Source organism: Lontra canadensis, unplaced genomic scaffold, assembly GCF_010015895.1.
Source record: "Lontra canadensis isolate GAN:19392208 unplaced genomic scaffold, GSC_riverotter_1.0 scaffold81, whole genome shotgun sequence".
NCBI classification, from domain to species: Eukaryota; Metazoa; Chordata; class Mammalia; order Carnivora; family Mustelidae; genus Lontra; species Lontra canadensis.
The window spans coordinates 4,028,440-4,042,161 of NW_022631075.1; the positions used below are offsets into that span (position 1 = coordinate 4,028,440).

At 40.2% G+C, this 13,722-nt stretch overlaps 1 protein-coding gene across 4 annotated transcripts in view; it reads right to left on the bottom strand.

Annotated features, from left to right (window-relative positions):
- The window catches only part of TENM1 (teneurin transmembrane protein 1), a 764,948-nt gene that overhangs the window by 123,258 nt on the left and 627,968 nt on the right, over nucleotides 1-13,722 (bottom strand). For all 4 annotated transcript variants that reach the window (XM_032882345.1, XM_032882346.1, XM_032882343.1 and 1 more), the window contains 2 exons: nucleotides 12,163-12,424; nucleotides 9,953-10,220 (listed from right to left, as the gene is read on the bottom strand). In XM_032882345.1, coding sequence (XP_032738236.1) covers nucleotides 9,953-10,220; nucleotides 12,163-12,424 — 530 coding nt within the window. The remainder of the gene's footprint in view (nucleotides 1-9,952; nucleotides 10,221-12,162; nucleotides 12,425-13,722) is intronic.

The following is a 13,722-nucleotide window of genomic DNA, read 5'->3' on the forward strand; positions in this document are numbered from 1 at the left end:
ATTTCTGGCTCACCAGGAGTGTCAGAACTAGGTGATGAATTTTTATCAAGTGCCTTTTCAGCACTTATGGAAATATTCCCATAGTTTTCTTTTTTAACCTATTAAGCTGGTGAATTATAGCAATAGGCTTCCTAATGTTGAACGATCTTTGTGATCCTAAAATAAACTCTATTCAGGGCTCCTGGGTGGTTCAGTCGGTTAAGTGTCTGACTCTCGACTTCGGCTCAGGTCATGATCTCAGGGTCCTCAGTGGGGACTGTGTTTGAGATTCTCTTCCTTTCCCTCTGCTGCACATCGGCCTCCACCCCCATCAAACAAACAAACAAACAAATCTTTTTAAAAAAAATTCTTTGGTTATAATGTATTTTTTTAAAAAAATGAATCACTGGATTTGATTTGGTAATTCTTGGGATCGATACCCTAGCAGTATACAAAAATAAGGTTTAGACATGACAGTGCTAAAAGTGAGGTAGCAGGATGAAGCAAAGTGAGGTAGCAGTAGGAAAAGAAAAAAAGCATCCAGCAGTGAAGTAACCCCACAAGAGGTCCTGTACACTGAAATCTAATATAATGAGAATTTTTTCCCCTAGCTGCTCTGTTTGAGCCTCACTGTGTAGTAGTGAACCCAGAACATGGATGACCTCTTAGATGCCACCAAGGCAGGATGATGTTCTGGCTCACACTCACATTTGTGATGGCCTCTGTGTACCTGGGCACAGCAGTCCTCTCCTTTGGGGACATGTCATTCCATTTCATAGGCAAGGCTAAGGGGTCTGCTTTAGCCTCCAGCTTTGTTCATTTATTTGTTCAGTCATTCAACAAATATGCAATATTTAATGGGCATCTCTTATTAGGAACTGGAGCTATGAGGATGAAGAATGCAGAACAGGACAAGACTTCCTCCTGTCACTGCCTCTCCCCCTGCCACATGGAGCTCACATTCTAGTGGGAGGATGAAATATAAAAACAACACACACACACACACACACACACACACACACACACACACACACACAGTGATAAATGTTATGATAGGAAAATGAAGTGTATTAGTAGTGAGTGTAGCAAGAGACTTTAAGGTGGAATGGAGAAACAAGGAAAAGCCTCTTTATGCAGAAGGGGGTTTATCTTACAAAGTATAGGGAAGAACATTCTAGAGAGAGCAGCATGTGTGCAAGGCCTTGAGGCTTGGTATCTCTGGGAGATTTAAAAAAGGTCAGGGTGCCCTCCTCTTCCCAGTGCGAAATAAAACAAAACGTTGCTATCTTCTTGCAGTACTTAGGCATTTTTCTTGGGAGAGGTTTTAGGAAATAGAGTCACCTTGAAAATGGACTGGTTATCTTTTAAAACAATGTGATTGATTAAAAGGGATACAATATTATAATAGAAAGAAGGGGGCTGTTATTTAATAACTCAGCAAACCTTCACTGAGCTGCTCTATGTGCCATGCAGGTGATGGGCTGAGCACTGCAGATACAGTGGATATTACCCAGGGTAGGATAATTCGTCATTTGAGAGAGGCCAAACCCTGAAGGGTTACCTATCTTTTGGAACTTTCATCCACAACCCCTTTAATAACTATCACAAAAATAATATCGCCTTACATTTATATAACACACAATAAACACATTTTTGTGTATATTACCTAAATGGAAGACTCACAAAAACCTATGAAAAAGATACATTTACTCCCATTTGATAGATGTGATGAGAGTCAGAGAGGTAGGGTGACTAGTTCAAGGTCATCTGGCTAGTAAATGGCAGTGACTCATCAGCAAGTGCTTCTTTCCGCTATGCTAGATCACAGCTATAAAGGGCAAGACCCATGGTTCAGAAGTGCTAAATAAATAATCTTTTATTTACTCTGAGTTAAAGAGATAAGGATTGGAAGGAGGCCAGGCCTAGCCTTGAAAGAAAAGTACCCTGTATTCTGGTTGGCCCAAAGTAGCACCCAGTTATGTTGTTGTCTTGATGTAATTATGAACAGCATCCCAAGTATCAAAAGTATCTGGTTTGAATAATAAATTATATGGTCACCCAATCTTGGAGAGATATCTCCATCCTGCTCTGGTATGAGTTGGTAGAGGGGACTGGAAGGCAAGAACAATTATAAATGCTACCTTGGAAAATAGGACATATGGTTTGGAAAATCATTCAAAGATTCTGTCTCCTGACTATGTCAGCTTACCAATGGCTTTCAAATTCTTACGCCTGAAAGTTATTTGTGACCCAGCATATACACGGGGAGACACACGCACACACACACACACACACACACGCACGTATAATCGAAGCCAAGTTATCTAGAACAATGTTCTCCTAATAGCTTTACATTCTGGTATTTTCTATTCTGTTCACTTTTGTTCTATGCCATCCATTCTGTTCCATTTTGTTCCATGAAAACAATACTGGTCGGGGCGCCTGGGTGGCACAGTGGATTAAGCCTCTGCCTTCGGCTCAGGTCATGATCTCTGGGTCCTGGGATCAAGCCTCGCATTGAGCTCTCTGCTCATTGGGGAGCCTGCTTCCCCATCTCTCTTGCTGCCTGTCTCTCTGTCTTACTTGTGATCTCTCTCTCTGTCAAATAAATAAATAAAATCCTAAAAAAAAATTACTGGTTAGCACACCAGAGAGATTTCATAATCTACTAATGGGCGTGCCTAGCAGTTTGAAATGGGCATGGACCATTGCTTACCAGGATATCAGCGTCATTTAAAAATCCTGGTAGGCTCCAGGCATGCTTACTTCTGGAGGTCCTATCTCACATCTTGTCAAACGTATTAAAATGGATACAACCACAACACATACCCTGCATTAAACATATTTCATATGCAAGTGTGAAAATTGAGAAGCAGTTGACAAGCTGACATAATGCTTCATTTTGTAGACATGTATTTAAACATTTATTAATGTTGATTTTCTGGTTTTCTTTTCATATTTTGGTGCCAATATACTTATTTTTCAGGTTGCAAACATTTTCACCGGTCCTTGAAAAACTCATATCCTTGGTGCTCTGCCTATAAAGCTGAATGGATAAAACAGCCCTGTTCTCAGTTAACGATTATGAATTCATGAGTGGAGCGAAATGATGAAAGATTATTATCTCTGCTAGCTTCTTTGACAGAAAGCCACTGGGGCGTTGAATTGGGTGCTCGGTAAGGTGGGTTGGTCAATTTAGTGAAGAGAGGCCTCAGGGAGAGGCGTGCAGAACTCAGGACCGGGAGATCCGAGTTTGAATCCCTGCTCTGGAGAGGACTTTAGGCAAGTCACTTGCTCTTTCTGAACCTCAGTTTCCCCCTCCGCAAAACGAGGATCATATTCACTGCCCTATGCCTACAAGGCAGGAATGTTATAAGGATTAAAATGAGATCATGTACGTGAGAGTACTTCGCAAATTGTAAAGCACTACCTATTTATTATTAAAATATTCAGTGGCTGCGATTTTTGTGGCTGCCCAGCCTGCGTAGGTTTTACTGAAGGGAAATTTATGAACACTAAAGCATCGTTCTCAGGGATGTTTTGTGTGCACAAAGCAACCGTAGCTTAGTACCTATTACTATTAATGTTCCCTTGTTTCTCTCTAACACAATTTAGACAGACTCCTATGCACCGTGAACCTTTAGGAAGTCTAGTTCTCTCTGCAACACCACTCTTTCTTGCCAAACTACTGTATTAAATAATTATGCAATTGTTGTTGCCAATAACCTTGAAAAAAATAGAATTCTTTATTGCAGTGCTACTAAAGGCGATGGCTGATTTCCTGAACTTCCAGGACTTCAAATCGCTGCGATTTAATTTAATTAAAATGAAGACCGGGCAGAATGCATTATTACATATTGATAATGTATGCGGACCCAGGCAGACATAGGGAATTATTTTGACAAAATTCATATAATGGATGCAGATCAGAGCCCCCGAACAAGCCAGTTTGTCAAATTAAATAAGCCATCTCTAGAATTTTAACAGCACTGTGAACTTAACGATAATGATTTTTTTACACTGTTTTGCAAGCGGCAGAGTTGGGAAAGAAACTAAATAATATACAATGATTTCCAGACATCATACCTTATTTAGAACTAGAGAATCAAGTACTAGGGCCAAATTATTTCAAATGCACAGATGGAGTTTTTTAGCAGTGGAGTCTTATCTGTGTATCAGACAACAAAATCTTTAAGCCGGATGAACTAGAGATTCTGGTTTTTGTACTGCAACCCTGGGGGTGATTTTACTCTTCTTCTACTTGATCAATATTGTACTTGGATTAATCAATCTTATCAGTTGTCATTGATACTTTCCCAAGGAAGTAGTTCACACAATCTCTGTTGGTAATTTACTTACTCTGGTATTGTCCCTCTACTTGCGAAAGCTGTTGCATTGCAAACAAACAACCTAAAACTAAAACCAAAACCAAAACAAAACAAAACAAAAAACGGTGGGATACTGTAGGATCTCAGGCACTCCTTTCTCACTGTGGCTGTCCCTCAACCTTCTATTCTTCTTCTGAGACACCCTATCCCTTAGGAATGCCACCAATTCCCCATAGCTGAGCTACGTGAGAAACAAGAGTCCCACATTTCAAACTAAGTGGGCATTTCAGTTTAAATATTCACCATCACTTCAAATTCAGCTTGTTTAAAGCTGACCTCCTCTTTCTCTGTCGCCCAGAAATAGGTGGGACAGAGGTTCATATTTAACGGGCGTGAAAAGGAAAGAAGAGTGGGAGAACTTTCCAGCCATAGTTTTAACCCAAATCCTTGCTATAACTGGGACTGTATGAATATTGGTCAAGGTTTGTCTCCTATTACTGTTGTACCAGATTACCACAAACATAGAGGCTTCAAATGAGACAGATTTATCATCTTACAGTTAAGGAGGTAAGAAATCTGAAATGGGTCTCATTGTGCTAAAATCAAGGTGTCAGCAGGCTGATTCCTCCTGAAGGCGCTAAAGAAGAATCCATTTCCTTGCCTTCTCTAGCTTCTAGAGGTCACCAACATCCTTGTTGCTTGGCTCACTTTCCCCCATCTTCAAGACCAGCAATATCCGACCCTGCTGTGCCTTTCTTCTATGGTTATACCTTCCTATAACTCTGACCTCCCTTTCTGACTCCATCTTCCACTTTTAAGGACCCTTGTGATGACACTGGGCCCACCTGGATAATCCAGGATAATCATCCCATCTCAAGGTCAGCTGATCAGCATCCTTAATTCCTTTTGCCATGTAGCATAATACATTCACAGATATCAGGGATGAACATCTTTGGGGGGGTGGTCATTATTCTGCTTGCCAAAAGACTATACTAGAACTTCTGAATCTGAAGCAAACCTGAGAAGTGACATATATATAGCAACATTGTCAATATCTGGTGCAAAATGTAGTCTGTTTCTTCTCACATTAGTTAAGCAATTATAAAATATGGGCAGGAGTACAACTAAATATTTTCTTCATGTTCCAGATTTAGTCATGTCCATGAAGATACAAGCTTAGTGGCCACATACTTGATCCATTTGTCTTCACTCATTTATGACCTGAACATTTATAGTCTGTTGTGTTCTTCAGGGGCTCATAATCCATCCGCAGAGAATTAGATTCTCCGACTTCATTCTACCACCTGCTCTAAAATTTTACCATTGTCAAATTCTCTTAGTCTTCATGGATATGGAAATGGAGACTAGGTAGTAAATAAAAATCCCTTTAGCCATGATTATCAGGGACATTTCCTACAAGGTAAATATTCCATGATCCATTTTAGGCACCATGCTTGAGATTATTTTGACTATTTTGTTTGAGATCTTTGCCAGTGTTTTTTCTCCACCCTAAAAAAATATGTCCTTTAAGTGCGCATAAAATATTATGAGTAACACTTTTTTCCTCTCTGGATATTTCTGAGTAGATCAATTTTCTTTTGCTTTTGTCACTGTTATTAGCCTTAAAAGTGAACCAACAACATATACTTTAGCATTTTAATTAAGGCCAATTTATAATTAGAATGCTTCAGGAATTTTTTTTTGATGATTATTTATTTATTTATTTGACAGAGAGATCACAAGCAGGCAGAGAGGCAGAGAGGAGGAAGCAGGCTCCCCGCTGAGCAGAGAGCCCAACGAGGGGCTTGATCCCAGGATCCTGGGATCATGACCTGAGCCAAAGGCAGAGGCTTTAACCCACTGGGCCACCCAGGAGCCCCACGCTTCAGGAAGTTTTAACCACGAATATCACTGTAGAAATAGAAAGTAAACCAATACCCATCGGCAAACAGTAGGAACAGAAACTTCATTCCTGGTGTGTATACTAGAAAGTCTTTGCTTTTCTTAGTGTTTTAGCTATTTATTCAATAATCCATGGGTATATTAGAGGCTAGTCATTAAGATTGCTTAACTACAACAAGGAAGAAAATTTTAGAATCTTTAGCACTGGAGGTATTTAAAAGAAAGAGAAGTAACACATTTTATGCATAAAGTAAGGTTGATAAAATGATGCAGACACCATGGAAAACAGTTTGGTGGTTTCTCAACAAGTCAAATAGAATTACCATATGATCTAACAGATCTATTCCTAGGTATATTTCCCCAAGAAGTGAAAACAGATATTCAAAGAAATACTTGCATATGAATGTTCATAGCAGCACCACTCATGATATCTAAGAGGTGTAAAGCAGCCCAAATGTCCATCAGTTGATGAATGAACAAACAAAATGTGGTATCCATGCAACAGGATATTCTTCAGTCACAGAAAGGAATGAAGCACTGATACATGCTTTGACATGGATGAACTTTGGAAACACTATGCCAAGAGAAAGAAGCCAAATATGAAAGATGATATATTGTATGATTCTATTTGTTTGAAATATTCAGAAGAGGTAGATGCATAAAGACAGAAAGGAGGCTGACAGTTGTCAGGGCCTGGAGAAGAGGGAGGAGTGAACAGTGACTGTTAGTGTGCGTGGGGTACCACTTTGTGGGGTAATGCTGAGAATGTTCTGGAATTAGATATTGCTGATAGTTGTATGACACTGTGAAAACACTAAAAATCACTTATTTGTATACTTTAAACAGGTGAACTTTGTGGTATGTGAATTCTATCTCAATAAAGCCATTATTTAAAAAAGTAAGGTTGAGCTGCATTTATGTGAACCCTGGCAAGAAATACCTGCTAGACATTGTCTTGGTCAGCTCTTCATGAGAGTACTGAGTAAACTGCTAAGTGTCAGAACTTAAGAAAAAACTAAAAACAAACAAACAAACAAAAATCAGTGAACCAGTAGGGGTTCTGTGGAGGGTAAATAAGTAGAAAACAAAGCCCTATGGAGAAAAGTTAGTGGAATTTTGGGTTATCCTAGGGAAGCAAAATCTTTAGGATAGTATCCCGGAGAGAACATGAGGTTTGAGTGTGCAACAGTCCAGGTCCCTGCAGGAATCACACATCAGACTCAAGTGTTCATGCAGAGAGTCAGATGAAGGGGCTATTTACAGCAACATGAGCAGGGTGAAGGGAATCGACAAGGGCTGGTGACCCACTCAGGGACAGGCAACACTGAGAAGCTTCCCAGGTTTGCAGGGGCAAAGGGAGGGAATGATGATACAGAAGACCAGAGAGCCTGGGGATGTGGAGGAGGGGCTACCAGACAGGAGCCGCGGTCTTCTAATGTAGTTGTTGCCAGAACTGCAATGAGGCAGGGAAAGCGGTAAATACCCTGACCTCCTTCTCCTTCCACCCTGCAGTCTCCAGATGGTGTCACCCCTTGACCACTTCAAATGGGAAGCTAGAGCGTGAATGAGTCCAGGCATTGGGCTCCCTAGAAGCCAGCCTCTCATAGCCCAGAGAAGGGTAGAGAAGAGATTGTGTGTGTATGTGTGTGTGTGTGTGTGTGTGTGTGTGTGTGTGTGTGTGTGTGTGTTTGGTGCAAGGAGGGAAAATGGAGAATAACTGAGTTCTTGCCTGCTATACCCAGTTCCCTACTTAAAGAAGCTGAGACAAGAGATACCTACCTAGGCTCCAAGCTTTATACCTTGTAATCTCAATACTCCAGCCACCAACAGAACTGCAAAAAAACTACCAGTGCTGAACATCTGTTGAGTGCTTACTGTGAATGCAGCACTTTACATTATTTACCTCATTTACTCCTCCTATTATAATAACCTATGAGCAGCATTCTTTTTATGATACCCATTTTATAGATGGAGAAACTGTGGCACCTGGGGATTAACTCATGGATCCAATGTTTCATAGCTACTAAGTAGATGATTTGAGGGAGTCTCGCTCCAGAGTTGTTCTCTTAACCACTACAGTCATGGAAATAGGGATTGAGCAGGAGTCTGTAGGCCGGCCGACAACCTCAATGGTAGTTAGCCTAATGGTAGAACTCTGCTTAAGGTATTTACTCTATGGCTGACACAATCTGATATTCTAAGAGGACTCCAAATGTACAATACAGAGTAAGTCACCAGACTGTGGGGTCTAAAAAGCCAAGAGAAAGGGAGGGTAGTTAATATGGGAGAAGTGATGAGTTCAGGCATCAGTGCAGCTGAGTCACCATGGAGGGTGGCAGCAGACTCTTGCTGCAGAGGGGACAGCTGGAGATGTTGCTAAGTTGACAGAGCAGATGCTGGCTTCCTAGAACTACAATGTATCTTCAGCAAGGCTGCAGTTTGCTGATGCCTTTTCTTGTTCTTTCTTACTTTCCCATGTCTTTAGAGTAACTCCACTAACTGAGGAAATCAATGTTTCTTGCACTCTAATAAAGTCCAACTAAGATGAGTTAATTTTTTAAATATATGAGGATCTCTTGGGCAAAGAAAAGTCACTAGTCTTTGTTTCCCCCCCTATTTGTTTTTCTCTGGAAAGAAAGGGGGGACATTGATGCACCACAGTCTAAAAGATAAATGTCAGTTAAATGGGAGTTATTCCATGATAGACACTTCCAAGGGAGGATATGAAAACATCTCCTCTGGAGAACTTTAAAAATAGTCTTCTCATCTGTCCAAGGGTGGTTTCCATGAAATACTGCCTGAAGGCACAAAAGTCAATGGCTCCCAACTGTGACTCCACGTGTCAGGTCCCTTAGAAAGTTTTCACTGTCTTCTACAGGGTGGGAGGACAAAAAAGACATTGCTATTTCTCTGTCTCTCTCTGAGCGTCAGTATTAGATTGCTTACTGTCATTTTTTTAGGACAGAATATTCTCTTTTCTGATGTTAAGATATCCCTCTCCTTGATGAAATTATGGTAGTGGTAGGCGAGTAGTAGAGTATAGTAGTTTTTTTTCCTTTCTTTTTAAGATATTCTTGCTTGGCAAAATAAAAAGTTGGCAAATCTGTTTCAGTTAATTTTTTTAAATGTCATTTATCAGACAGAATTAAATATCTGAGAACCATAGGCCCAAAGGACCTCTAAAGGTTCCTACTATCTCTAAGATCTAGGTTTTAAAGTCTTGAAATAACAGCAAATCAAAAGGACTGGGAAGGTGAGATGATTTTTTTTTTTTTGCATTTAGCCTACTGAAATAACAAGTTAATGGAGTTTAACTATCTTAGACAGAAGAGATAATAAGTGGAGATGCCTATAAGTTAAAATTTTGTAGTTTCTAAGTGGAAATGACAGTCTAAATGTCAAACCCCAAAACATGGCCTAAAGAACGCCACACCAAAGGTCACAGTTAGAAGGCAATATTCAGCTCTGGAGACAGTTACAAGTCAGATAGTGTGTGACGCCTCTGGTACACAGCCATCCTGAGAGAAGAACTAAACTAGTTTTGAAGCAAAAATCTGTCAAAAGGGAACACTAAATAGGTCCAAAGAAAGTGGTCTGGATGAAAAAATGCCTTAGATTCTTTAACTAAAAGAAAACCATAATGTTCTGGTACATAATTATTCCACATACAAATTAATATGCAACTAGTATGTTCTGTTTGGTGAACATAATGCTGCTATTTACAAAGAATTAGTTCAACATACCCAAAGCCTCTGCCAGGCCCCAAACCTTCTGTCCATAGATGTCGGTCTTATTCCAAGCAAATGTGTAGATGAGATTAACTGCAGCAGGAAACCACTTCTGTGTGAGCCGTCCTTCCACAGCCACCGTGAGGTGTACTTTTATCATTCCCACCGGAATGGTCGAATGTGTCAGAAGGATCCGGAGCAGGGTTTTATACCCAGGGGTGCGGCTGCTCAGGTAACTCAGCCTCACAAAGCTGGAAGGAATGGGAATCTCCTCCTGTACAACCTGAAAGACAAAAAGCCAGATGAGCTCCATCAGTGGTCATGGGTAGAGGAGGACACTGCGTGCTTTCTTGTCTTAGAGACACACCAAAGGAGAGAGGCTAAAGGGATCCTGCGGACGCCAAGGCAAGAATCTTGGTGAGGCTGTGTGGCCATAGGTTTCGAATTTTGCACTGAATCCACATGGGGACAAGACATCCAAGCAACCCTGAGGACTGTGGTCCTTTTTTCCTTGCCAGGAAAGACTGTGAAAAGAACAGTTTTAGTTTGTCAACAGTGTTCCAAAAATTGCTTAGTAGGAGTTGGAAAAGATCACACTGCTGAATGTCAAGCATTTCAGTGCTATGTGCTGCACTGAGGGGTCTTTTCCTTATATATACATACAGAAAATCTTGTTTGGTGTATTAAGTCATATATCACAAAACCACTGCTATAATCCTTATTCAGGCCAGGCTCTCTAGGAGGAAGGACTCCAGAAACAGGCTCAGCAAAGTGATATTTTATGACAGAGATTATGGTTTCCCTAGAATTAATCTTTACTGATGCCATCAAACCTGTCTTCTTTGGACCTTTGGAATGACCCTAAGGGTCAATTTTTTAATCAAATTTTGCTTACTTATTTCTCTGTGCTTCGACCTACCAATAGCTGGGAATAAGTTTTTCCAAGTTGGCACTTGTGACTGAGAAGCAAATAACTCCTATTAACTCCTATGCACATTTTACACTAAATGCTGGTCCCAGAATGAAACTACCACTTGGCTTCTTTAATTAATTGCTATTGCTTAGTTGTTTATTCGCACAGATGGAGTTAAACAACCAAAAGTGGTCACTAAAACTGAATCCCGTGTTCCGTGACTTTGAATTTTCAAAACTCAGCCAAAGAAAGAGCCTATCCAATACTTTTAAGGTGACATGAATATTGTGGATACTTTGTGCCCTCACTCATTTTTAGCTCAGAACCTTGTTCCTTTTCCAAACGAGTGCACATAGTAGGACAGGTTGTTAGACACATGGTATCTCATATTGTCCAGGATTTCTGGTCATTCTTTTTCTGGGGACATAAACTGTTTTTGTCCATTCTTTGCCTGATTTTCCTTCCTTTACATTAGCTTGTTGATACCCGAGCTGTCCAATGGCTTTGTCTTCTTAGACGACGGCAGAAGTACAACAGTGAAGGCCAGTGGGACACTTACCACCTTAGTACATCATTTCCCTATGGAAACATGCAATCCTAGAGGAGTCTGAAAACTTCTGTGCTGAAAGATACCTGTACTTCCTAATGACAAGTATACAGAGATTGGAAATACCAGAAATACCAGTTCAATGCACTCATAAAATATGGTCTTGTTTTTTCCTCCTTTCTAAGGAAAACCAGTGGAAAAGACAGGAGGGGCAACTCATTGGACTCCTTTTCCCGCACAGCACTATTTTTTGGGGGAGTCTTTCACAGGTGGTATCCTTTGGGCATTGCTAACAGCTGCTGGGAATGCTGTGATAGAAGAAAAAAAAATTCAATCTCAAAATGTCCATTGACTTCCTCTTGATTATCCCTCTTGAATTCTGGACCTGTGTGACTTGGGTCCATTTTGGTGGCTTTTGAATTTAACTATCATTAAAATGTTTCTATAACGTGATGAGGAAATTATACTATAGATGTTTGAATGGCTTAATATTGAAATGAAAATATTGAAGGCGCAATGAAGAAAAATTCTCAGGAACTATAAAATACCAAGGTTCGAAAATACGTCTTCCTCTAACCATAAAGCTTGAATACCCAAAAGCAAAGCTTTAAACAAAACCCACACGACTGAAAACCACCTTTACCAAACACAGCTAAACAACAGCCCCATTATGGGGAAGTACCAGGAAAAGGAATCCAGCCATTTTATGCCATGAACCACTCCTTGATACTATGATTTCATGCATCCAAAGGCCAATGTACCCACCTGCAGCTCAGGAACAATAGTTCCCCTCTCTGGACAGGACCCTCCAAATGATGTGAGTGGTGAAGGAAGCACAATAGGGTTTGGGCTGATAAAGTTGGAGATGTCACAGGATGGTGGGTCTGATACAACTCTCTGCATGGTTACTTTCTCTACCACAATGAACTGATTCCAAGGCAACCAGAGTGTCCTCTTCTCAGACAGGAAAGGTGATCGATCAAAGATTAAGATGACAGAAATACCACCAATGGCTACGAGGTCAAAGCTGAGAAGGAAAAACAGAAGATGGTTTCAACCAAACGAACAACCAAAATAAAGTTCAAGTTTAAAAATACTTAATTTTAGGGGCGCCTGGGTGGCTCAGTGGGTTAAGCCGCTGCCTTCGGCTCAGGTCATGATCTCGGGGTCCTGGGATCGAGTCCTGCATAGGGAATCTCTGCTCAGCAGGGGGCCTGCTTCCCTCTCTCTCTCTCTCTCTCTGCCTGCCTCTCTGTCTACTTGTGATCTCTCTCTGTCAAATAAATAAATAAAATCTTTAAAAAAAATAAAAAAAAATAAAAATACTTAATTTTAGTGCACTTTCTTTCCTTTGGGGCTCAACTCCATCCATTCGTATTTCTGTTTTATAAATTCCTTCTAGCTAAATATATGGATGACTTCTTTTCACTATCCAGTAGACTTTTGAGGAAAAAATCCATATCACCAGTTGATGTTCACCCCAAATTTGTAAACCACATTTAATACTATATTAAACAAAATCACTGCATGTATTTCTGCAAAGCTGTAACTTACCACTTAACATTCAGCAGCATCTTTAATATAATATATTATTCATCCTCAAAAAATTTACTATAATGTAACTCAAGAAAAGTAAAGAGCCAAAAGGTTAACTATCTTGTTCAGAATCACAAACATAGTGTCAAAATCTGGTGGTGTCTTTGAGATGGGATTCGGAGAAAGATAGCAGCAGAGGAAAGCTCTTTAGTGAAATTTGCTTGAACAATACCATGCCTGAACTCTCCACATGTGCCGGACCACTTCAGCTTCTGATTCTACTTGAAGTCTACATTTAGGATTTCTGGGTCTGTCTAGAATGCCTCTTGGTTTCCTTTTGTAAGACAGCCCGTAATGGACCCTATCCATCTCTGCTGACAACAGCTTCCATATCTCTGACAAAGCAAGACTACCTTTCCTGTAAGCCAATTCTGTCCATCACTTGATGTGGTATCTGACATTACTCTTGCATTGGAGCATAACAGACTCAGATTTCAGTTCATTCTGCACTAGATGATTCTACCTTACTTCTCTTGTAAGCATAATGATGTCTTGGAGATAATGTACTTGAAAGCATTCAAAAAGCATAAGATCCTATGTAAAAGTAAGATAATGATAAATTATTACCATTATATCATAAAAATGGATAAAGGGCAATATGATGCTCCTTACTATTCAAAGAAACTTAAATCCACAGGAGAGAGATGTAAGCAATTCCCTGCATTAAAAGAGATCTTTCTGTAAAACACTTTTTCAATGATAGAATGCCCTAATAGGGAATCAGACTTA